Here is a 24308-nt window from a genome sequence, read left to right on the forward strand (position 1 = left end):
GGGAGCTGCTTTAACTCATTTTTCTTGAGATCTCACAGCTGAAGTAGTCAAAACAGTTTATTGAATAGACACAGAGAGAAATGTGTATATTACAGCATAAACATGATTTCAGATGCAGAGGAACATTTTACCAAAAATGATCATACCCTAAGCCATAATGAAAACCCAATACCAAAAAGATAAAATTCTAGGAATCAGGTTTTCTGACCATGATAACAAAAGGATACGTTAAATAAAGACTCTTCTCCAAATAACTTTAGGTTAAAAAAATAAAATCTCCAGTTCTAGAATATTTATAAAAATATTTATATGATGCAGTTAAAATGCTCCCCACGGGGAAAAAAAATCATAGCTACAGAGCAAGGGTTCTCAACTTCAGCACAATTGACATTTTGGGATACATAATACTTTGGGGTGTGTGTGTGTGTGTGTGTAGGGGGCATTCTACAGCCTGTAGGACATTCAGCAGCATCCCTGGCCTCTACCCACTAGATGCTAGTAGCACCACCTCCACACACACACCAGTTGTGAAAGCCAGAAACGTCTCTAGACATGGCCAGGTTCCTCGGCAAATGGTCCATGTTTGAACCTCTGCCCTAGATACTAATATTATTAGAAAAGAAAATGTGAAAGTATAAAAAATTTTTTTAATTTGAAAGCTACATAAAAAGCCACTGATGATACCTGAGGTCAACATTCAGAGAAAAGCAAAATTTAATTCCTAGAAAACTTGTCAAATTGTTTCTTTTTTTAATATAAGAACTGGTTCTTTGGGTAGATAGTTAAAACATATAAACCTTTGAGAAGGAAAGTTTTCAAAAACAACAGGCATTCACAGTATTGCAATTGGAAATTTAACTACAAAAAGCATAGAGCAGGTTAAAAATATGATAATATTATCCTAGGTATATGCTATTAGTGCTAAAATCTGGATGAAATAGACAGTTTAAAAAGTATGTATTTATGTAACTAACTTATATATGTAACTCAAGAAAGTATGGGACCCAAAGTAGCCATGGAAAATATGAAAATCAGTCTTTCAAAAAGCACATAACACAAATGACAGCATTTGCCAAAGATAACCCCCCCAAAAAATGGAAGTGAAGAGAAACCTATAAAAGAAAGTTCCTCAGAACTGAGGACACACCAGACAAATTCAAACAAATACATATCCAGGCAAGGATGGCGATGTTCAGATCAGACTCCGCTGAATTGAAGGCAAAAGGAAGGTGCTTTATAATAATATTAACATTTAATCCATAATGAAGGCGTAACTGGAGTTTTCCTTTTGCAATAAAAAACAACATCAAAGTCCCCAAACAAAACACTTTAAGTGTTGAAGGAAGATTGTGATGGAAGCAGAAAAGTTTCAGGCAACTTAGACGTGCCAAAAAAGTAAGGAAGGAATCAAAATCATTCCACGAGGCTACTAATGGAGCAGGTTAATCTGCACACAAGCTCACCCTGTTCCTGAGGCCTGTGGAGCAGATACAAAGTATAAACATATTTCGGTCCCAAAGGAAACCTTACCACAGTCTCAAAAGTACAAGTGGTACAGACGATGTCCTTTGATCACTTGTGTTACTAGAAATCAGTAGCAAAGGGAAAAGAAACAAACAAAAAATGAACCTCTTACAAATTTCAAAACTTTCTTTTTCCAAAACGTTTTTTAAACAACTCTTGGATGAAAGAAAATAAAAACTGAAATAGAAAATAAACACACAGAAGAGAACACTAATGAAAATCTTTCATGGTGAATTCTATGAGAAATGTCAAAGTCATGCCCAGAGGCAACTTCGTGGCATTAGACATATTTCTAAACGTAGAGAATGAAAAGAATGAATTAGAAACATGACCAAAATCGGGGTGGGGGGGCAGAAACAACAGTCACCCATCTTTTAGAATCAGAGGACGAAATTAATAAAGATACAGAAGATTAGATATTAAGGAATCAGAAAACGGAGAAGAAGTGATAAACAAATTTGAAATTTGATTCTTTTGAGGAGGAAAAAACCTCCCACATAAGAAAATGGGAAAATCCATGAGCTTGCCTAATGAAGAAAACGTGCGAGGAAAACACAGCTACTCGGCGTCAGAAATAACAAAGGGAAAATAAACACAGGTGCCAAGGCAATAAAAATAATTACAAGAGTATGCAGATTGGTATGCCTCACTCCACAGTGTGTGTGTGTGTGTGTATATATTTAAAATATTTAGGTGAAAAGGACACACTGTTCCACATAGGTGTTTAGTGTGAGCACTGCTTGTATGTAAAAATCAGGAGCTTTCTTATATTCCCAAAATGACCAGTTAGAAATATCATAGGGAAGATTTAACACGAAAATTACTGACTTAGAGGAAGAGAAGTACATAGCTTTATTAAGAGATTTATTTATTCTATGTGTTTTACAAACCCTTACACAATATATGGCTTACTAGGTGCCAGGCACATTTCATCCTAACCAACCCTTGAAGGTAGGTTTAATTATTATCTGAATTTTTCCGATGAAGAAACTGGGGCACAGAGAGGTTAAGTAACTTAGCCAGAGTCACCCAACTTATACGTAGCTGGACCAGGCTTCAAAACGCGGTCCGCTTTGAGCCTCTGCACTCTTTGCTGTTGGCCCGCACAGTGAGTAAATGAAGAGACACACATGTTCCAGGAGGGAGGATTTGATGTCACAAAACCATCAATTCGCTGCTGGCCTGAGCTGTCTAGCAAGGGCTGAGCTGCTGACCGGCTGTCCGGGGTGACTCTCAACAGAAGGCAAACTGTCAAGGAGCTGTAGGCCGCCCCCAGGTGCTCCAGTCTCGCAGGGGTCAGAGTAGAAGGGCCACACTCACCCGGGCCTGGGAAAGTACAGCTCACGTGGAGCTGGCCACCCTTCTCCTCGGCACGTCCCTCCTCTGAGTCCCGCCGTGTGTGGACGTGATGGTGGCGGGCAGGTCCTCTCTAACTCACCATGCCCCATTCTCCTCTCTTAGATCCAGGAGATGGTCCACTCGGAAGTTGCCGCCTACGACTCGGGCCGGCCAGGGCCCCTGCTGGGCCGCCCAGCGATGCTGGCCAGCCACATGAGCGCCCTCAGCCAGTCCCAGCTCATCTCTCAGATGGGCATCCGGAGTGGCATCGCCCACAGCTCCCCGTCCCCCCCAGGGAGCAAGTCAGCCACGCCTTCCCCCTCCAGTTCAACTCAGGAGGAGGAATCAGAAGCGCATCTCAAGGTAGGTAGGGCGGCTACGCAGGGCCCTAAGATGCCCTTCCGTCAGCAGGTGCGTGGGCCCTGCGTGGCAACAGGCATCACCCGCGTTGAGACCAGACCGCAAGAGCGCAACTGTGTCCTTTGCTGGAGGACACAGAGGAAGAAAATCAGCAGGTAGAACAGGGCCCACCGGCCGGAGCCCCTGGGCAGTGGAGAAGGCCCTGCTTGGAATTTGGGATTTCTGGCTGCAGCCGCTAAGTTAGCAGCGTCCTTGCCAAGCTGTGTCCGTCCACTCCCACGGCCTGTGTATAAAGCAGAGATGACACTCACCCACGGCCAGGGGCTGGATGAGAGAATCCTGTGAAAACGTGAAGTCTTATTCCTCAATGGCCAGTGGGTCATTTCAGTGACATTGATGGCATCGGCAGGATCCTCAGGGTCACGTCTTATGGTCACTTTGGCCTTTTAAGAGAAGATACTCTGACAGAGCTGTGCGGCCCAGCAGAGGACACCTGGGCAGCACCGAAACTGACCCCTCCCCCGGCTGGGTACATGCCCCCACCCCCAGCATCCCTAGAGTCATGGGTGATCCTGCCTCTGAAGAACACGTCAGGGCTGAGAGGTCACCAGCTGTCCAGGCTTGTCCTCCTTTCGCACTGACAACTCTCCCTGGCTCCGGAAGGCACCGTGTTTTACTGGGGCAGAAAACAGAGGCCGGAGAGCCCAGGGACGGCCTCGCTCACAGCGACTCTCCCAATGAGCCTGTGGCAGAATCTAAACTTGATCCCCCAACTCCCAGCTCCCCTTCTGCTTCCTCAGGGCTCTCACCCCTTTCCACGCGGTGGCCCTGCAGACGCCGGGGTGGGCAGTTTGGACCTGGCAGGGGCCCTGACTGCCTGGGCTGGGTGGGTGCCTCTGGGTCTGGTCCGGCTGCATCCCCAAAACAACTTGGTCTCTACAGTAGGCCAAGCAGGAGCGGTTTTTATTTTCTTTTTCATTTAGCAGACACTGTTGGTGCCGAATACTGTTGTAAGCACATCACCAGCATTAACCCATGGGATCCTCATGACGGCCCTGTGTGGTCAGGGCCATTGTCCTCTCCGACTGACAGATGGGAAAACCAAGGCCCCAGAGAGGTTACGTCAGTCTGGCTGCAGAGAGAGGCAGGAACAGGTGCAGCATGGCTACCGGCTTCCCCTCGCTGTCCCTTAGACATGGAGGCCTGAATCTTGCCCAGGGGCCCACGAATTCCCTATCAATTCCTGGTGTCACCCTCATCTGCTTGGTGCAGAAAGTGACCGTCTTCACTGTAGGATCCAGGACCTTTGACCAAATTCCTGGTCCCCGTGGGGCCTGAGGGTCCTACTGGTGACCCACTGAAGTCTGTGGCAAGCATCCCTACATGGTTCCCATCCCGCAAGCCCCGAGTCGCACACTCACAGGATTGTGGTCCTGCTTCCAAGGCCAGGTGTCTCGAGTGAGGCCTCACCCACCGAGTCACATAACCTCTTTCCTGTCCAGTCATTTCACAGGGCCCCGGGCACCAAGCCCCCTGCCCCAATTCACACACCTGGAAGTTGGTGGAAGACACCGATCTTCTGTGACTAAGGATCATCTTTGGGGATTATTTGTGATCACAAGAAGGGAGAATGGTTAAGAAAAATTGATATCCTCAAAACTCGGAAATAGGGCCGTGCACAGGGTTGTGCACGCTTTCAATGGCCAACCGCACGCTGTCTGCAGGCTTGCGCGGGAGCCCCCAGATTCTCTAGGAGAACGTACCTTTGTCGGGATTCATTACTCATGACCCATTCGGGGATTCTACACTCTGTAAAGGTACATGTTACCTTGGGAAAGAAGCGGCAGAGAAGTAAACAATTTTTGTCTGATTAAAAGGCAAATTAAGTTCTCCCTGTAGAGGTGCAAATGACCTCTGCCCAGGAGAAAAGATTAAAAGCCCCAAAGGTGATCGTTTCATTGCTCTGTAGGGCAGTTTCTCTCATATTTCTTTGAGTCAACTTTGCCACCTTGCTGATTTTCATTCATGAGTTAAACAAAAACTCCAGGGTTCCTAGCTCCTACCCAGCACGTGTGCGTGTGTGCTTGTGAGCGTGCGTGTGTGCATGTGAGCGTGTGTGTGCATGTGAGTGTGCGTGTGTGTGCATGTGAGCGTGCACGCGTGTGTGCTTTTGAGTGTGTGTGTGCATGTGAGCACGCATGTGTGTGTGCACGTGTGTGTGTGTGTGTGTGTCCTTTGCCTCCCTCACCAGGGAACGGTGAGCATGACAGTGTGGCCCACGTGGCCTGCTCTGGAGTCCAGGGTGGCCCATGCACAGAGCCGGACAGACAGGTGGTGGGAGGAAGATCTGAGGAAGATCCCCTGAGCCTCAGGCAGGGGTGGGGAGCCCGTAGGGGGAGGCCCTTGGCGTCTCTGCTTTCCTGACTCCTCTCACCTGTGCAGATGTCAGGAGAGAAGAGACCTTCAACTGACCCAGGAAAAAAGACCAAGAACCCAAAGAAGAAGAAGAAGAAGGACCCCAACGAGCCGCAGAAGCCTGTGTCAGCCTATGCACTCTTCTTCAGAGACACTCAGGCTGCCATCAAGGGACAGAACCCCAGTGCCACCTTCGGGGATGTGTCCAAAATCGTGGCCTCCATGTGGGACAGCTTGGGAGAGGAGCAGAAGCAGGTGAGTCTGGCCCTTCCAGGGACCTCCCCTTGGGGCGTTGAGGCCCTGGAGCCAATGACAGACTTGGAATGTCTGAAATCAGGAACAGCCTCCTGCGGGGGGGGTGGTCTCTCCTGGACTCAGTTTGCCCATCTGTAAGCTGGGACGCTAGAGCCCTTCCGGGTCCCCTCTTTGCCAGCAGAGTTCACTAGCGGCTTAACCGTTCTGATTCCTGCTTCCTCTTCTGTTAAGCAAGAATAAGCATCTCTGTCTGTCTTGTCCGTCCAGCCGTGCCAGCCTGGAGTCCAGGCTTCCTCTCCCACTGACCGTGTGCCCCTGGCCCCTCTCAAGGGCGTCCAGGGAGAACAGGGAGCAGAACCAGCTCAGAGGCAAATGCTAGCTACCGGCGGCGGGACCTCCGGCCGATCGCCTGACCTCTCCCCAATGTTGCCCATGTCTTGGATCTTTCAGGCCTACAAGAGAAAGACCGAAGCGGCAAAGAAGGAGTATCTGAAGGCTCTGGCGGCCTACAGGGCTAGCCTCGTCTCCAAGGTAACACCCTGGCCCATTGGCCCAGCCCTGATAAGGGGGGTGCTGAGGCCCATGGGAATGGTCAGCGCCCTAGTTCCTGGAAAGGATGAATAAGCCCAGTGGGGTCACTTCTCTCGTGCACCTGCTGTATGCCACGCTCATGCCGGCACTTTACGTGCATTTCGTTTCACCTCATTCTTCCAGCGAGACCCCGGCATTCAGTAGGGTTGAGCAGCGGGCCTGAAATCCAGAGGAGTGTAGGTGCATTGTCTGGAAGCTGTCACAGAGCACAGGGCATGTGGGTCAGGCCGCAAAGGGCCAAGAAGGGAGGGCGTTCCAAGTTGAGGGAACAGCACGGGCAAAGGCATAGAGGCTGGAGAGGAGCATGGAGGATGGCCCGGCTGGATGAGGCCGGCCTCACAGGCCAGGCTGAGGAGGCTGGGCTTCCTCACAGGCAGGGGAGCCCCAGGAATTAACGCAGGGGGTGGTTGGATGGTCAGAGCCAAGTGCACCGAGGCCCTGGGATTACCTCTGGTTAGCCCATAGCTCCCCGCCAAGGGGCCAGAGAGCCGGCCACGGACCATGTCAGCGGGTAGCAGACCCAGCGGGTAGCAGACCCAGCGGGTCTCACGGCCCAAGTTCTGGCTTCTCCGTCTTCTCCAGAGTGACCGGTGTCTGTCTCCTTGCAGAGCTCTCCAGAGCAGGGTGAGACCAAGGGCACTCAGGCAAACCCGCCGGCCAAAATGCTGCCACCCAAGCAGCCCATGTATGCCATGCCGGGCCTGGCCTCCTTCCTGACGCCGTCGGACCTGCAGGCCTTCCGCAGCGGGGCCTCTCCGGCCAGCCTGGCCCGGACGCTGGGCTCCAAGTCCCTGCTGCCGGGCCTCAGCGCGTCCTCGCCGCCGCCACCCTCCTTCCCGCTCAGCCCCCCACTGCACCAGCAGCTGCCCCTGCCACCCCACGCCCAGGGCGCCCTCCTCAGTCCACCTGTCAGCATGTCTCCAGGCCCCCAGGCTCCGGTCCTGCCCACTCCCATGGCACTGCAGGTGCAACTGGCTATGAGCCCCTCACCTCCAGGGCCTCAGGTAAGCAGTGCCCAGTGGGAACGTGCTCTTCAGGACCCTGGGTGGGGAAGGCAGGCAGCTCGGGGTTTCGGATAGCAGCCCAGGCCCTCACCGGCAGCACCACCTCAGCGCCTTACCTCTCTGAGCCTCAGTCACCACATCCGTGAAATGGGTCTAGTACACCTTCCCTGAGGTGTACTGGCTGCAGCGAACAGTTGACAAGTTCCCAGACAGTCTTCAGAGTCTTAGGATACCCCAGGCCCTCCTTCTCCTATCCTCCGTCCAGTTCTGCTCTCTGGCCCGAGGCACTGAGGCCATGCAGCTTCTGCCGGATCAGCCCCGGCCCCCGGCTCTCCCCAAAGCCTTGGAGGCCTGACCCACTGAACATTCCACAGACTCACGTGGCTCAGCACAACAACTCCATTTTGCAGACTGGGAAACTGAGGCCAGAAAAAGAAAGACCCTGAAAGCAGAGCCCTCCACCCCCCAGATGCAGCTAGGAGAAGGGTTGAATTTTCCAAAAGGTGCTCTGCAGGGAAAAGGAAGAAGCATTCCAGGCAGAGAGGCAGAGGGGAGGCTTTATAGAAGCCAGAGGAAGTGTCCCTATGAACTCCCGCGGACACGGAGAGTTCCTGCCCCCTGCTTGCGGCCTGCGCTGTGCACCCCATCATCTCTGCCTTGCTCACCCGCCTCCTTCCCCCTTGGCAGGACTTCCCTCACATCTCCGAGTTCCCCAGTGGTTCAGGCCCCCGCTCACCTGGCCCGTCCAACCCCCCGAGCAGCAGCGGGGACTGGGACAGCAGTTACCCCAGCGCGGAGTGTGGCGTCAGCACGTGCAGGTGGGTCCTCCCCCCATCTCCGCCGATGCCGCCCGAGCCGAAGAGGGGGCACGGGCCACCCAGGGGTGGGGGGAGGCGAGGCCCTGTGGGTCACGGTGGCCCCGCGACCGTGCCCCATGGGGGCTGGCTGCCCGCCGTCTTCACGAGAAGATGCAGAACAAAGCAAGACCCCAGAAGGACTCAGCCGGTCTGACGCCAGGGCTCTGCTTGGGAAAAGGGCCCAGCTTCAGTCTGGCTCTCTCTCTTGCCGTCCTGGTTTTCTCCACAAGGGTCGCCTTGTGACACTCACGGATGGGGCCTCTGTCTTCCGTCGGGTTCCCTAGAAGCGGAGGCTGGGCAGCAGGATTTGGGCTCCCTTGATGATGTGGAGAGGAGAAAGGGAGGGAGGGAGGGAGGTGGGACAGGGCCAGGGAAGGAGCCGGGGGGAGGGTTGCTCAGCCAGAGACTCGCTTCAGCCTGATTCCACCAGAGCTTGGTGCCCATGCACCGCTGACTGCGTCCGGCCTTGAGGTTAGGGCTTTTTGTTCCCCAGCTCAGTCAGCCACTGGCTGTGGGCTGCCCCCGGGGAGTGTGGCCCCTGGAGGAGGCAGCTCTCATCCAGCCCAGGGCAGCTCTCTGGAGCAGAGGCTTCTGGGAGGGCAGGAAAGGGGATCTGGGGGAGGCACCTGCGGCATCCACCGCACCCTCGGCGGAGGGCCAACGAGCCGACACCAGGAGCCACACACCTTACTGGGACCCCCACTGCTACAGCCCAGCACCCCCTGACACACCAACCCCCAGGCCACTTGGCTTCTCCGTGGTCCTTATGTGGACCTCAGCCTCCGGGCCTCCCCACCCATCGTGCCCTCTTAGCCTCTTAGCCTTTCAATGACATGCTGGCGGCCCTTCCTCTCGAAGGTCTTCCTGCTCCAAAAGTCACTGACCTTTCATTTCAGCAGCCGAAGAGGGAAATGGGGCAGAGAGGGCACCCAATTCCTTTCCCCGCCAATCCTGACTCCCATTCTCCTGGCAAGGACCAATCCCATGGCCACCCCTGGGGTCTGTAAGCCCCAGCAGCGGCTCCACAGCCTGGAATCCGTGACGTGTGGGGGACAGGCAGCTTCGGCTGCCCCTAGCCCCGGCCGTTGGCCTTTCTGCCCCTCACCAGCCCGCCCGCCAGTGAGCCAGCAGACACGGCATGTGGCCCACGGCTGACGGCCGGTGCCCGGTGGGAGTCTACCTGCGCAGGTGGACTCGGCTCAGCCGGAATCCCCGTCCCCAACCCCCCGCAGGTGCAGACCCTCCCACCCCACCCTCCTGCCGCAGGCTCCCTTCCCAGTCAGAGTGTGGGGCTGGGGGCTCTTTAATGGACATTATGGAACGTGTCCGAGCTTCCCCCCAACACGGAGGGCAGACCACTGCAGTGCCCTGCTTTACTTAATTTTTTTTTTTTAATGAGGGAGAACTGGCGTATTAGTTGCAGGTGTACGGCATACGCTCTGCAGTAGGCTGGTGTGTGCTGGGGACTGATCACCGCCTGAGTCTAGGCAGCATCTCGCTTACAGACGGTTTCCTTGTCCCGTGGTAACTTGTAAGAGCTACTCTCTTAGCAACTTTCAAATACAGAAACTTACAAAAATGCAGTATTATTAACTGTAGTCCCAACGCTGCACATGGCATCCCCGAGGCTTATTCATCTTCTCCCTGGAAGTTTATACTTTTGACCCTTCCCCCATTTTACCCATCCCCCCACCCCTGGCAACCAGCATTCTGTTCTCTGGCTCTGTCAGCTTGGTTTGGGGTTTGCGTGGGTCCCACATGTAAGTGAGATCACCCGATGCTCTCGCTACTCGTCTTCCTCGGACTTACTTCACTTGGCATGATGGCCTCAAGGCCCCCGTGGCTCTCGATAAGGGAGCGCCCTATTTTAAAAACACAAAAGGCGCCTGCCTTCCTGTGATTCTGTGTGAAGTTTGCAAATGACTAAGCTCGGACCCGGAACCGAGAGCTGGGCAGTGTTGGGACCACCTTCCCGCAGCGCGGAGGCCTGGGGATCACCTGGGGTGATTCCAGGAGGGGATTCCAGGAGGGGAGCTGGGCTGGTGGCTTATGGCCCGACCGTCGGGGAGGGACCCGCGCGCACCTGCTCAGAGGGGCGGCGGGCGCCTCCGGGCTGGGGCTGAAGGGGGCACCTCCAGGGTGGGGCTGAGGCTAGTGAGCAGGTGGCCTGGCGCCGCCCCCAGGCCCAGCTGGGCTCCCAAGGCTCTGACAGCCCTCCTCTCTCCCCAGCCTGCTCCCCAGGGATAAGTCGCTCTACCTCACCTAATCCCGCCTCCCCTGTCCTCCCTGAGGCTTGCTGGAGGGGCACTGCTCAGAGCCTGAAGGGCCCACAGCAGGAGGGAACCCCGGGCAGGAAGCAGGATGACCGGGAAGAAAGCAGTGACACCACGACGACGCCCCAGGGCCGAGTCTCCTCCTCGACCTCCCAGCAGACCCTGCACAGGCGGCCAGCCCGCCCGCCCGCCCGCCCACAGCACCCGCGGGAACCTCCTGCCCCCCCCCCACCTGCCTGCTCCAGGGCTACTGCGGACCCCGCCCCTCGCCCTGCACTCCGTGCTCCGTGTCTGGACGTCCGGCCCCAGCCCACGCTCCCGGGGCTCCCCCGCCCAGAGGGGCCGCCTTCTGACCGAAACGCACCCCAGAGGCATGGGCCCGGCCACCTGGCCGAGGACATGCGAATGCGGCTTCACCGAGTGAACACAGATCACCAAACCTCTAAACTGTTGGCTCCATGTAAGTAGTTGCCTAAGTGTTTTAGAACCGTGCTGAAGACGTCGTCGTCGATAAGATGATTTTGTGGGGGAGGGGAGTAGTTTCCTTTAAGGTGAAGAGCATTTTATATGACCCCTTAGCACATATTTTTTTTTTTTAAGTTTTCTCTTGGGGATGAGCACAAAAGCGGCTGCCGAACTGTGTTCGTCCCTGTAACAGGGAGAGCGGGACCGCTTAGAGCCACGCTTGGAGACGTTGCGCTTTTTTTTCTGGTTTTTAACCCCGTGTCTGTCTATTTAAAATTGCCAACAACGACTTTTGTCTATTTATGAAGCAAAGTTGAGAAGAGAAATGCAGTGTATCATAACGTGTGTGTGATTTTCGGGTTTGGTTTGGGTTTTGGTTCTTAACGTTGTTTGCAGCAGTTTCCTGGCCCTGGCAAGTGTCCGTCCCGGTGCCCAGTGCTTCTCTCGGTTTCTTTATAATAAAACTTCTGAAAAGTTGAAAATCCGTCTGTCTCTTCGTGCCCTTGGCAAGCCGGAGCCAGGCCTTTGGACAAGGCGTTTGGTGGCAGCTCCGTGGGCTGACAGAGCCCTTGATGTCAGCGGGCTTGGGGTCCAGGCTCACCTGCCATGTACTCTCCCCAACGATCTGCGCAGACGGCAGGGCCACCCCGGCCTCAGTGTTGTCGCCTCCGGAAGTAGGAGGACGGTGGCACCAACACGCGCCAGTCTGGTGATGAGCAGGGGTTATGGGCACAGAGCACTGGCCATGCAGGGGGCAGGCTCCCCGTCTGGTGGAGGCGAGAGGTGGGTTCAGGGAGCCTGGGGTGAGGGGGCGGGGGGCTTCTCCAAACCTGAATGTAAGGGGCAGCCCAGACAAGGGACTCTAACCCAGGTTTCCTGGCAGATGTTAGGTGGTGACACTTACACAAAAAAAATGTAATAAATAATTATGTGACGATTTTAACTGCATCTGGAAAAATAACAGTTCTTGGTATGGAGGAGCTTTTGGGAGCTGCCCCTGCTGGGCCTCGTTACATGGCTGCTTTGGGGTGGGGACCAGTGACCCAGAAGGAGCCTCTCCCTCCCCCGTCCACTCTCAAGGCCTCTCCCTCTGTGATCCCAAAACCTCCCTTCTCCCAGAAAACAGCCCCAGGGCTGGCGCACCATCTCTCTGAGAGCAGTTTCCTCACTGGAGGGCATTTTGTAATCCACTTTGGAAAAGAAAAAAAGAAAACCAGACCAACAACAAAAACAACACGCTGCCCGCAGCATCATTGCTATGTGAAGCATAAATATTTCATGTGGTTACAATTTCCTTTCCTGCTCGGAGCTTGTCAGTAACACAGTGATGACTTAGTTTAATATTCGACTCCTGCTTCGACATGTGAGAAAACAGCATCCTTGGGATCCATGCAGACAACCCAAAATAATGAACGCCAGGCTATCAGGTGTTCGCCTCGGAGCAGAGCCCCCCACCCCGGCCCCCCACTGCTGCGCCGGCCTCTGGAGGCGTCTGCGTGCCGAGGCTGGCCTCTCGGTGGCAAGGGGGGCTCCGAGATGCCCAAGTGGAGTCTAAATACCCTGCCTGCAGGTGTCGGGGGTTGTGGCACCCCCAAGCTGCCAAGGCCAGTCTGTGCTCTGGACCCGCCACACTTCGAGGCCACGTGTTGTTGCTTTGACCCTAGAGCCGTGCCCCTGACACTGTAAGGATTGGCAGCCCCTGCAGCCCACCCCACTCTCCACGGAGCCAGCCCTTCCCAGGCCCACGCACCTGCTTCAGATCCCTCCACCCCGCGCCTTCTCCCACAAACACCCTGGAACCGCAGCAGAGGCACGGCCTGAGCAAAGGCCGAGCCTCCGGACCCAGAAGGGGTGGCTGGTCCCAAGATTGTCCAACACTAATTGCTCCCCGGAGGGCCCACAGGAGGTTCCACATTCGATTGGAAGATGGGCAACACGGCACGGAGGGGCCTTCCGTTACTCTCAAGAGTACACCGTACTGAAATTCCATGTGTTCATCCAGCACGACTACAAACGGGTGAGCAGTTACTCTCTGCCCCAGCCAAGCACCGGTGATGCTGGGGGAGTCTTACACAGATCCCACCCCTAGGAGCTTAAGGGCTAACTGGGGAGGCAGAGAAGGAAAACGGTGATATTGAGTTATAAAATTATAACTTTATATTATAAATCATAAAAATCTAAAATTACACTCTGTGCCAAGTCCGAAAGGGGGAGGGGCCAGGAGAATGCAGTAGAGGGGCCCCCAGCCTAACCAGGGGCCACAAAGTCTTCCAGGGTGAGGCGATGTTGGGACTGTGCCCCGTCCAGTGACTGGGGGTGAGCTGGAGGACTGACCTGGGGTTCTAGGACGCCCTGCTTTTCTGATTTGGGACCCCCAGACGCTGTGACTCTGTGATTGTGATTCTCATCCAGAATTTTGGGAGAATTCTCTCTGGAAGAAGCTGCGGCTGGGTCCAAACAGCATGCGTGGGGATCTCTAAGTTAGGAACAGAGACAGTTACCCTCAGGTTGAAGGTGAGCCGCATGGCAGTGCGTGTTCTCAAACCCTTGACCTCAGCATCCACATCCTGGGTCAGGGCCAGCCCAGGCTCCCTGTGCTCTGGGGGTGGTTGAGGGTGGTGTGTGTCTGGGTTTACCGTGTGGTGCGAGTGTGGGTGTACTGTGCGGTGTGCCAGTGGGTCATGTGCCCGTGTGTCGTGTGTGTGCGATGGGTGAGGTGTGCACGTGGTGTGTTTGCACCTGCACTTGTGTGCATGCATGTGTGTGCTGTGCACCTGTGTCTGCAGCGTGCGTGTCTGTGCGTGGTTTGCGTGGTGCACATAAGATAAATATTATGTGCATGTGGCGTGTCTGTGTAGCTGGTGTGCATGTGGGGGAGGTGATTCAGGTAAAATGAGGCCATTGGGGTGGGTCTTCATCCAACTGGACTGGTGTCCTTACAACAAGAGGAAATTTGGTCATAGTGGGGCGGCGGGGGGGGGACACGAAGAGCTCTTGTGCACAGAGGAGAGACCACGTGAGGACACGAGGTAAGGCAGCCATGGGCAAGCCAGAGAGAGGAGCCTCAGGTGACCCCAACCCGGCCGACGCTTTGATCTTGGCCTTCCAGACCCCAGAGCGTGAGAGAATGTCTGTTGTTGAAGGCCAAGATCACCTCTTTGCAGGACCTATCTCTAAAGACAGGGACATTCTGAGGTACCGGGGCTTCAGGCTTCTACATGAGTTACCGGGGAGAACCAGTGCAGCCCTGACAGACAGGGTGGCTGGTATTGATTAGAAAGTCTGCAACGAGGCTGAAGTCCAACCACTGGCTCGTGGGCCAGGCCAAAGGAAATCGTCAGTGACCCAGTTCTGGAAGGATTCGCCTGGGTGCATAAAGTCGCCAGATCACACCGCTGGGAGTCAAAACAAGCCACATCTGCCTCCAGCCCACCACCGGCTGTCCCAGGAGGCCCACACATCTGGCACGGGGCCAGCACGCTGGACCGACTCGGAGAACGTTCTGTTCCGGGACGCGTCAGGGGAGAGCGCAGGACAGGGCTGCCTCCCCCATCCCCAGAATGACACCAGCCACAACCATTTGGCATCTCTCTCGGGTGCCTTCCTAAGCCTCCAAGCTCCCCTTTGGTTTTTTTCTCTAGATCAGGTTCCAGTCCCTGAAATGTCATTAGCATAAATGGAGTTGCAAATTCAGATGACCTCAGAGTTGGGCAGGTAACATAAACAAAGGAATGAGACAGATGACGACAGGGCAGGGCGTGGTTGAGTGGGAAGTGTGAGTGGCAAGTGACGACCCTGCCAAAAGGCATTTAAATTCAGCATGCTTTAAAACACTGCGCTGCTGGGGCACCTGGGTGGCTCAGTTGGTTAAGCGACTGCCTTCGGCTCAGGTCATGATCCTGGAGTCCCGGGATTGAGTCCCGCATCGGGCTCCCTGCTCAGCAGGGAGTCTGCTTCTCCCTCTAACCCTCCCCCCTCTCATTCTCTCGCTCTCAAAAATAAACAAAATTAAAAAAAATTAAAAATAAAACACCGCGCTGGCCAAAGCAAAACCAGCTTGCCAGCCAGTGGCAACCTCCAGGCATCGAATTTGTGCTTTCCATGGAGGATGTGGCTAAGAGATGGGCTTTGAAGACAGACAGACAGAGCTGGTTTGGAATCTTAGTTTCTTATCTGCAAAACACAGTGGTGTTTCAAAATCATAGAGCTGGGGTGTCTGGGTGGCTCATTCTGTTAAGTGTCGGCCTTTGGCTCAGGTCATGATCTCAGGGTCCTGGGATCGAGTCCCACGTCGGGCTCCCTGCTCAGTGCGGACTCTGCTTCTCCCTCTCCCTCTGCCCCTCACTCCCCTGCTCCAGCTCTCTCTCCCTCTCGCAAATAAATAAAATCTTTAAAAAACAAACAAACAAAAATAAATCATAGAGCTGGTGTGATGAATATATGAAATAACGCACGTGAAGTGCTCAGTGCAGGGCCCGGCACATAGTAACTGCTTAATTTATAGGAGCTGTTATTATTGTGGTAAGTCAGAGGAGAGCGATGGTGATGAATTTTTTACAAAAGTGGCCTTCCTTCTCAGGAGCGAACTGATGAGACCACTAGTGTGTGGAGCCATCGCGGCCCCCAGTGGTCATATTCGATAACTGCAGAGCAGTGTAGCAGGCGGAAGAAAATGGTTAGGAGCCAAGTTAGGCTTTGGGGTCAGACAGACAATGGATTTGAATCCAGTTCTGCCGCGTGCAAGTAGGCGACAGGCCATTCACCTCCATCTTACCCTCCATCTATCCATCTCCGACAATTACAATCCCATGGAGTGGCTCTGACAGCTTAATGAGACAATGTAATATCACCAGGCAGGCAAGTGACATTAATGGCTGTTACTAAGGGCTGGCTATGATCCTAGCAGGATCCTAGCATGGTGCCAGCACGATGGCAGCGTGATCCTAGCACTCAGAACACCCCTGGCCCCACGCCGCCAATATCCTCCGTCTCGTGGGAGGAGAAACAGATGGATGCCCCGTTGTTACTTCTTTTTTCTTTTATTGGCTGGAGCTGAGGAGGGGTTACTCTGCCTTGGAGTCCCTGACCAAAAAAACAGGCCCCCTGTGGACACCTGAAATCTCACTGGAGTGAAGTCCTCCTTTGATCATGCATTCCTCTATCCAGACTTCTCTTTTACAGTGAAAATTCCCCTGGAACTTTCAAACACCCCGGTGAGGATGAGTGCATCAGCTGCTTTCCTCCCAGACAGGATGGGCCTGGGGGTGCCGGGGGTGGGGGACACTGTGTACTATCATTATCTCCAGCTGGACCCCACTCCACACACACCCTTCACCCACTTGTGTTTCTGCCCAGAGAGACGACTTCCTTCCTCTTAGGGACCAGAAGGGGATGAGGAGCCCACTGAGGGAGGCCTTCCTAGGGTGGGAGCCCTGCCCTCCAGCTGCTGAGCTGTCCCCAGGAGCTGGAGGACCCGAGGCCAGGCCAGAGTTCTGACTGCAGGGCCCCCTAACCCTCTGGAGCAGCAAGCCCCACACCAGCCCCACTTCCCCTCCACTCTGCTCACATGCCTCCTTACAGGGTCCTGGGCTCTTTTTTCAGCAAACTGAAGTTCCTTCTGTCCGGATACCCCGACAGAGGGACCTCTGCTTGCTCCTTGAGTGTCCTTTCCCACTGCCCTGGAAGCTTCCTGCCAAGACCCCAAGGTAGCCGTCAGTGGTCATAGGCTCCGGCAATGCCCATGGGGTGGTTTCAGGTTCCCCTATGGCACAAGACACCTTAAATGAATGCTGGACATGGCAGAGCACGGGCCAAACTTCCCAGAGCTGGCACTGGCCAAGACTGGGACAGTCTGCGTGCACACCTGAGCCACCAGGGGGCACCTGACTCTGGCCAACCTTCCCTGACACGGAGGCTCCCGGGGGCTCAGGAATGAGCCTTCTTTTCAAACCATCCAAGGTGATTCTGACGCACCCCACCCCTCACTCCCATTTCCTACACACACACACACACACACACACACGCACACACACACACACACACACACACACACACTCTACAGACCCTCCTTCCCTCAGTGGGTTTTGTTAGAACCCCTGCCGATTTAAGCAGCTCCCTCATTCCTATCCTCGCCACCCCTCCAGTGGTCCCTCCAAGCCCCTCCTTCTTCCTGGGATTCCTGGATAATTCCAGGGTTTCGAACACCTCTTGACCACCCACAATCCCCCTCATCTGGTTCTCACTGCACTGCCTGTGAAGGAAGCCATGGGCAGGGATTCTAGTCTCTTTGGCAGAAGAGGAAACTGAGGCACAGAAGGAAGGAAGGAATGACACACAGCGAGTCCGTGGTAGCACCGGGGAGAAAAAGGGGAGTCCTGATCCCCCACTCACTCTGGGCGCTGCCTGTGGAGGGGTGAGGTGGAGGGGCGAGGGACCCGCCCCTCCAACCGTCACACGGGGCAGCCAGCTGCAGGAGAACCTTCACCGGAAGTGCTTCTTCACACACAAGTCGGGACAACTGCTTTCCTGCCGCTGACTTGCTGTGTGACCCCTGGCAAATCTCTCCTCTCTGGGCCTCTGTAGAGAAGGAAGGTGGCCTCTGGGCCTCTGAGACATTCTGTGACTATCTGACTGTGACCTGGGTCGTCTCCATGCTTTTGGGGCTTCTGGGGTCCTCAACCAAAATGCAAGAGGTACTGGGGTGTTTGGCAATCATGATCCAAGTCTCCATGTCTCCACTGCTTCCTCAGCCGGGCTTTCCTCCACGAGCATCGACACTTTGTGGAATCCCCACCAGTCTCAGGAGGGAGGGAGGTACCATTATTTTCCCTGTTTAGAGGTGGGGAAACTGAGGGTCAGAAGAGACATAAGTGGCTGAGCAGGACAGGAGGCCAAGAGGACCTAACTTCAAAGGGCAGCTCTTTCTTCTAACACACGCTTCTCAGGGAAGGTTCTGGAAGTCTGCTTTAGAAATCCAGGGTTTGCCTTGGAAGGTCTCTGATCTGCACTGAAGCCCTTCGGCTGCCCCGAAGGGGTATGATAGGAACTGTAAGAAAAAGACCGGACCCCCAGCCTCTCCTGCCCGCTTCAGTCAGCCCCTCAGGCTGGGCCCACAAGCAGACCCTGCAGCTCCTCCAGAGCCTGCGAGCAGATGTAGGTTTATTATTGTACAGACAGCAGCATCCAGAACCCTCACCCCAAGCACCAGCCCTAACCCTAGGCCCGGGAGCTCTGGTACCCAGAGGCTTATCTCCAGCACTGGGCCAGCCCCAAACCTGGACAATGCTCTCAGAGCCGAGGCCTGGGGCCCACCAGCCCTGAGCAGTGCCCCCAGCCCAGCCCTGTCCTTCCCTCGGAGTCCAGAAAAGCCCAAACACAGACGCAGAGCCACAGGCTGGCTGAGGACGGGAGAATCCGCAGGCTCCTCTCCACAGAAACGCAGTCCAAGATTCCAGCCCCGCCATGAGGCCCCAGCGGCGCCTGAAAGAGCACACATGGAGCTGGAGGAAGGTGCCCAAGTACCGAGGGGGAAAGGCGAGGCCAACTTCATCAGAAACAGACTCCAGGTTGCGGGGCTGCCCTGAGGAGGCTGGATCAAAACACCAAAGCCCCCAAGGTCCACAGAAACAAGCAGGAGAGCGGCATCCCCACGGTTCTGCTTGGATGACATTGCCACAACCTTCCCTGGGCTTGAAGGGGCCTAGAAGCCCTTTCCTCTGTCCTCCCAGGTGAATGGGCCCGTGAGCCCTCAGCCTCCACCCAGCCCAGCAAGCACAAGGGACTGGAGATCCAGTGTGGTGCAAAACATCTGTAATGAGCTACATGCAAATACCATCTTCTGCCAAGCAAGCCAAGGGGCTCATTATCCAACAGACTGCACCCACTGGGGACCCCAGACTTGCTCTTCTCTCCCTGGCAAATGATCGTTGACAAATAGCCTGTCTTCAGCACCTGCCTGAGAGTCTGTCCCCAGGGAAATCTGCCTGGGCTTCCACGGGTTTCCATGCTCATTCTCCCTTGAGGCTGCGGTGGGCCCTGGTGAGGGAAACGGACAAACCAATTCGCAGGACATCCCGCTAGTGTTATCCTGGCAGCCTCCGGGGCTCCTGCGGGGTGGCCCTTTAGCACCCTGGGCACACGGGAAGCCCCAGATGCGAGGCAGCCTCGGGCTCAGGCACACTCAAAGACAGGGGCCATCCCTTGGCCCTTCTTCCCACCCCAGGCTCCAGGGCCTCACATCTCCCCCTCTTCTACTGGTCCAGGAGGGAAGCTGACCGAACCGGTGGGAGGAGGCAGGAGCACTGTATCCTGGGATTTTCAAACTAAGCATGTCCATTGCCTCTCTTGTCATCCAGAACATCTGTAAGCAAGGGACAGAGTGTGTGCTGCACGAAGCCCACGAAAGGCACGGCCTCTGCCCCGTCGGGGCGGGGAGGGGGGGCGGGGTGGCTCCCTGGCTCACCCGCCGCGGGGATCTGTCACTCCCCCCATAGCCAGACGGTTAAAATAAATCAGGGCAGGGGTGCAAGGAAAGGGGCTGGGAGTTCGTATTACTACCTTGGTTTAGTGACATCTCCCAAAACACACAAAAGCTCAGGGAGGGGGGACCCTAGCAGCAAGGCGAGGGAATGGGTGAGGATGAGGGACAGGCGCGCTCAGGAGACCAGGGCTCTTCCTTTGAGGCTTCCCCTGCCGCCGGGCACAGAGCTCCCGGAGGATCCCCAGCACATTCCATTCCTCTGGGCACCACTGCCACCCAGCGCAGGGCCACGCGAGGCCTCCTGAAACGGATGTGGGGTGGATGTGAGCTGGACCCCAGGGCTCCAGGTCCAGAGTTCAGTCCTCCTTGGCCACCCTGCCTGGTAATGCAGAAAGATGGGTCCTCACGTCCTCAGCAGGGACTGCTGGCTCTGCAGAGAGACAGCAAGAGGCTCAGGTGAGAGAGGGAAGGAGGGAGGGAGGGAGGGAGGGAGGAAGGACGAGGCTGAGCCAGGTTCGAGGCGCGGTTCAAGCCTCAGGCTTGATGTGTTTTGGGGCCAGGACCCACCTCTCCCAGCCTCCTGGGCAGCCCTGCCCCTGGGCTCTGACTGAACAGGTTCAGAGTCAAGTCCGTGAGGCCTCTCCCAGCCTTGCTGTCCCTGTGCCTGATACTCTCTTCCCGGCCCTCCTCCTCCTGTCATCTGGTTCACCCTTCCACCCTTCAGGTCATAAAGTGTCAGCTCCTACAGCCAACACGCCCAGATCCCCTGTGGAACACAGGACCCAGCGGAGCCCAGCGCTCACCCCCAGGATACCACCTACCAGGCTAATATTGTCACTGGCTATTTACTGGGTGACTGAACAGGGAGTTCTTCTCCTGTCCTGGGACTGAGTAGGAACCTCCAGCCCACACTAAGCTGGGATTGAGGAGGGGGGCTGGGGTCTTCGGTTGGGGGCAGGGCAGGACGCAGAAACTCTGTTAGCATCACCAAGCACAGGTTTTATGGTGTGAAGGCTGGTCCTAGCAGGGAAAAGATTTTGTTTTGTGGATACTTCACCCTGAGACCCATGAGAGCCACTCTCCTTCAGCTCAGCACCGCCCAGCCCAGCTCATTTTCACTGGTCTTACCAAGCCCTCCCAGCTCCAGCATGGGACACCGAATGACTGACGGTGGGGGTTTCTGGAAGGGAGGACTGGGGGATGGGGAGGCCAGGGGCAGAGGGATTACAGACTGAAGTGGGCAGGAGAGAAAGGGAGGGCCGAGAGAAGAAGGCCTGCCCGTCTCAGGCAAGCTCAGGTGAGACTGGGAGTCTGGGGAGAGGCTGTTTTGCCTCACCTCTGCATGTCCGACTTCTGCATAATAAGCTGTAAGTTAAGGGTTTACTGTCATCTTCACCCCATTTCTTAGGGCAGGAGTGGGTCCCTGATGTATCCCTAGATCCCAGCAGACCATCTGCCCAGTAAATGGTGGTCAAATGAATGAATGAATGAATGATGAATGAGTGAGTGAAGCCCCCAGGGCTCACCTGACAGGGTGCAGGTGCTCTGCACATGTTGAGCTAACAAGGGGTGTGTGTGTGTGTGTTGGGGAAGGCACGATCTATCAAATCCACAAATCCGTCGTCCCTCCCTCTGCTGGGGGCTGGGCCTCAATTAGCCACAGGACAGATGCCCAGTAGACAACATCCTTCCTCCATCTCCCTGGTGCCCAGAGCTCTCTGCAGGCTCACCTTCCTCCCTCCGCCCCCCAGGGGACGCACCTGGTAGACAAGGGTCAGGTCAGGAGGTGAACGAAGAGGATGGCCAGGCCGATGTTAAGCAGGATCACCATGCAGATGAGGACGGTGTTGGGGACCTGGGAGCGGTGGAGAGAAGCTGAGTTCCCATGGCCTCTGAAACACCCCCCACCCAAGACCCAACAAGGCTGGACAGAGGAGCAGGAACTTCTGAAAAACCCTCCTGAGAGCACCCCTTGTTTTGCTCACTGCTGTGTCCAGCACCTGGACAGCAGACCATCAGAGCTAAAGGATTCTGGGAAATGTTAACCAAACCATCTAGGGTCCAGAGAGGGGCAAGGATGTGTCCCAAAGCACACAGTGGCCAGCGCTGGGCCTGGAAGCCAGAACATGCCTTCCTTTCTGCTAATCCCCCCCGCCCCCGGCCCCCGGACGGCATCCATTGGTCCCACACAACCTTGCCTCACTCTCGGTCCCTGAGTTTCCAGTTCCCAGCCCCCTCTAATAAGCCCTACTGGGTCCTTCCTCCAGGGCCAGGAAGCCCTCCCTGCTACTACACCTTGTAGCAGATGCTGCTGGTGCTCAGCTCAGATCGTTCTGGTTCCCCAGGTGCACTCACTCCCCCCCACCCCACCTGCTTAGGGCTCCCAGCAGCCCCTTCTCCAAAGCACTGCCCCCTGCTGACCTGACCGCAGGCACAAAGGCCTAGCCCCCTGCCCCAAGGTGGGCGAACTCTACGCTGTGATTTATGCTACCAAGTCCTGATCAGGCCACCCTTGACTAAGCCCACATCCCTGCGGGGGTTTTCCCCTGACCCATCCTGTGCCATCACCCTCTGCACGCCCAAATCATCCGCACTGGAATCCCGCCTCGAGCCCAACCAGCCCCGGGGGACCCGAGCTGGGACACGTCCTCCCGCCCCCAGCCTCACCTCGTCCACCTCCACTGCGGCTTCGGCTGCCTGCGCCGTCTCCTTCCGAGCCTTTTTCTTGGCCCCCGCCTTGGTCAGCCCTCGGGCCTCAGTCTTGCGGGCCTTGGCCTTGGGCTCGGCCTTGGGGACGATGGGCTTTGGCTCCAGCTTGGCCGGGGACCCGGGCGCGAGCTCGGGGGCCCGCGGCGGGGCGGCGGCCGGCGACGGCGGCGCGGAGTCGGGCCCGGAGGCCTCGGGCTCGGGCTCGTCCTCGAAGGGCGGCGGCGCGGGCGGCGCGGTGCGCACGGCGTAGCTGTGGTAGCCCCGGTACAGCGCCACCTCGGGCTCCTGCGCCGGCGCGGGCGGCGGCTGCAGCGCCTCGATGGCCATGTGCTCGGCGGCAGGCCGCGCGGGGCTGCGGCGGCCCGCGCCCTCGGACGGCGTGAGCGGCCGGCTGCCCTCGGCGCCCGGCTCCCCGTTCCAGGCGCCCGGGCTGGCCAGGCGGTCCCTGGTCGCCCCCGGGCGGGGCCGCTTGGGCTGCGGGGGCGTCCCGGCCGGCGACGGGGGGCCGCCGTCGGGCCCCAGGGGCTCGCGCTCGTGCAGCTGCGGGCTCTCGCGGGAGCGCGGTGGGGGCCCCGCCGCCCCGGGGCCCCGCTCCGGGGGCTCGAGCAGGCTCTCTGAGTTCTCCAGGATCTCCTGCAGCAGCCGGCGCTTCTGATACTCCGGTCCTGCGGGGGACAACCAGCGAGGCTGGCCTCGAACCCGGGTCCCACCTCTGGTGACCCTGGGCGAGCCGCTTAATGCCGCCCAGCCTGCTTTATTTACTCAGCCGGCACCTTCCCACCGTCTAGCGTGGGCCCAGCAGTTTCCAAAGAGTAGCCTTTTAACCACCCTAAGAGGTCCGTGCTATTATTGGCCTCTTGTGTCCAGAGGAAGAAAGGGAGGCTTAGAGAGGTGACATCACTTGCCCAAAGTCACCCAGCTGACAAAGGGCAGAGCCAGGACCAGCACCCAGTCCAACTTCTTCACCGTGACACTGGTTTCCTTCCATTCCCTTATTGGAAAAATGGCCTAATCGTACCTATTTCATAAATACTAACGGAAGGGGTGGGCACCTGGGTGGCTCCGTTGGTTAAGCGACTGCCTCCGGCTCAGGTCATGATCCTGGAGTGCCGGGATCGAGTCCCGCATCGGGCTCCCTGCTCGGCAGGGAGTCTGCTTCTCCCTCTGACCCTCCCCCCTCTCATGTGCTCTCTCTCATTCTCTCTCTTTCAAATAAATAAATAAAATCTTAAATAAATACTAACGGAAGGGTTAATGGAAAAAAATGCATGAAAAATGCGGAGCTCAGGGCCTGGCACGTGGTGACTGCTGTTGCTATGACCACCCACGGTGGAGGCCCTTCCGGGAGGTGTCATAAAATGTCGCTCTTCCTGGGACCAGCAGGGGGAGCGCTGTGCCGGGAGGCAACCTAGCCCCCCAGGTACACATCTGCTCTCCACGGTCCCCCGACTGGTCCCCTGTGGTGTCCCTGCTACAGCCAGGTTAACATTTAGAAGACCCAAGTCTAATCATGCCACTCACCATAAAACCCTTCAGTGCGGAGAACAGCAGTCTCCCACCCCCTGGACGCCCCCGGCTCCCTATCCCCCTGCGAGTCTCTATCAGAGACTCTTGCTCTGCAGCTTTCCCCACCAGTTCCTGCCTGTTTTGCTATCCCACCTCCGAGCCTGCCACTCTGCTCCAAGTTTCTGCGCCTTTGCACCCGCACTCCCTTCCCCCTGGTTTGCCCGCCCACACAGCACCGCGTGGGGCCGCGATTCAGGATCGCAGTGAGTGGTCCCAAACCAGCAGCATCCGCGTTGCCTGATCTTGTGAGAAAAGCATATTCAGGGGCGCCTGCGTGGCTCAGTCGGTTAATCCTTCGACTCGATTTTGGCTCAGGGCACGATCTCGGGGTCCTGGGATTAAGCCCCGCGTGGGGCTCTGTATTTAGCAGGGAGCCTGCTTGTCCCTCTCCCTCTGCTCCCTGCCCCCCATCTCTAAAATAAATCATAAATAAAATATTTTTTTAAAAGAGCAAGAAAAAGAAAAAGAAAAG

General features: G+C 56.2%; 2 protein-coding genes across 10 annotated transcripts in view; one reads left to right on the top strand and one right to left on the bottom strand.

Annotated features, from left to right (window-relative positions):
* TOX2 (TOX high mobility group box family member 2) overlaps positions 1-11554 on the top strand; it is a 133164-nt gene extending 121610 nt beyond the window's left edge. For 4 of the 8 annotated variants that reach the window (XM_027620428.2, XM_027620431.2, XM_027620433.2 and 1 more), the window contains 7 exons: positions 2986-3225; positions 4206-4376; positions 5665-5892; positions 6343-6423; positions 7092-7487; positions 8175-8305; positions 10574-11554. In XM_027620428.2, coding sequence (XP_027476229.1) covers positions 2986-3225; positions 4206-4376; positions 5665-5892; positions 6343-6423; positions 7092-7487; positions 8175-8305; positions 10574-10610 — 1284 coding nt within the window. In that variant the 3' untranslated portion in view covers positions 10611-11554. The remainder of the gene's footprint in view (positions 1-2985; positions 3226-4205; positions 4377-5664; positions 5893-6342; positions 6424-7091; positions 7488-8174; positions 8306-10573) is intronic. The other 4 variants (XM_027620435.2, XM_027620434.2, XM_027620429.2 and 1 more) reach the window with 3 other exon arrangements.
* A 5941-nt stretch (positions 11555-17495) lies between these two features.
* Positions 17496-24308, bottom strand: part of JPH2 (junctophilin 2) — a 67478-nt gene continuing 60665 nt past the window's right edge. For both annotated transcript variants that reach the window (XM_027624159.2, XM_035729050.1), the window contains 3 exons: positions 22229-22935; positions 21322-21416; positions 17496-19991 (listed from right to left, as the gene is read on the bottom strand). In XM_027624159.2, coding sequence (XP_027479960.1) covers positions 21336-21416; positions 22229-22935 — 788 coding nt within the window. In that variant the 3' untranslated portion in view covers positions 17496-19991; positions 21322-21335. The remainder of the gene's footprint in view (positions 19992-21321; positions 21417-22228; positions 22936-24308) is intronic.

Source organism: Zalophus californianus, chromosome 8 (genome assembly GCF_009762305.2).
Source record: "Zalophus californianus isolate mZalCal1 chromosome 8, mZalCal1.pri.v2, whole genome shotgun sequence".
In the NCBI taxonomy this organism is placed as follows: Eukaryota; Metazoa; Chordata; class Mammalia; order Carnivora; family Otariidae; genus Zalophus; species Zalophus californianus.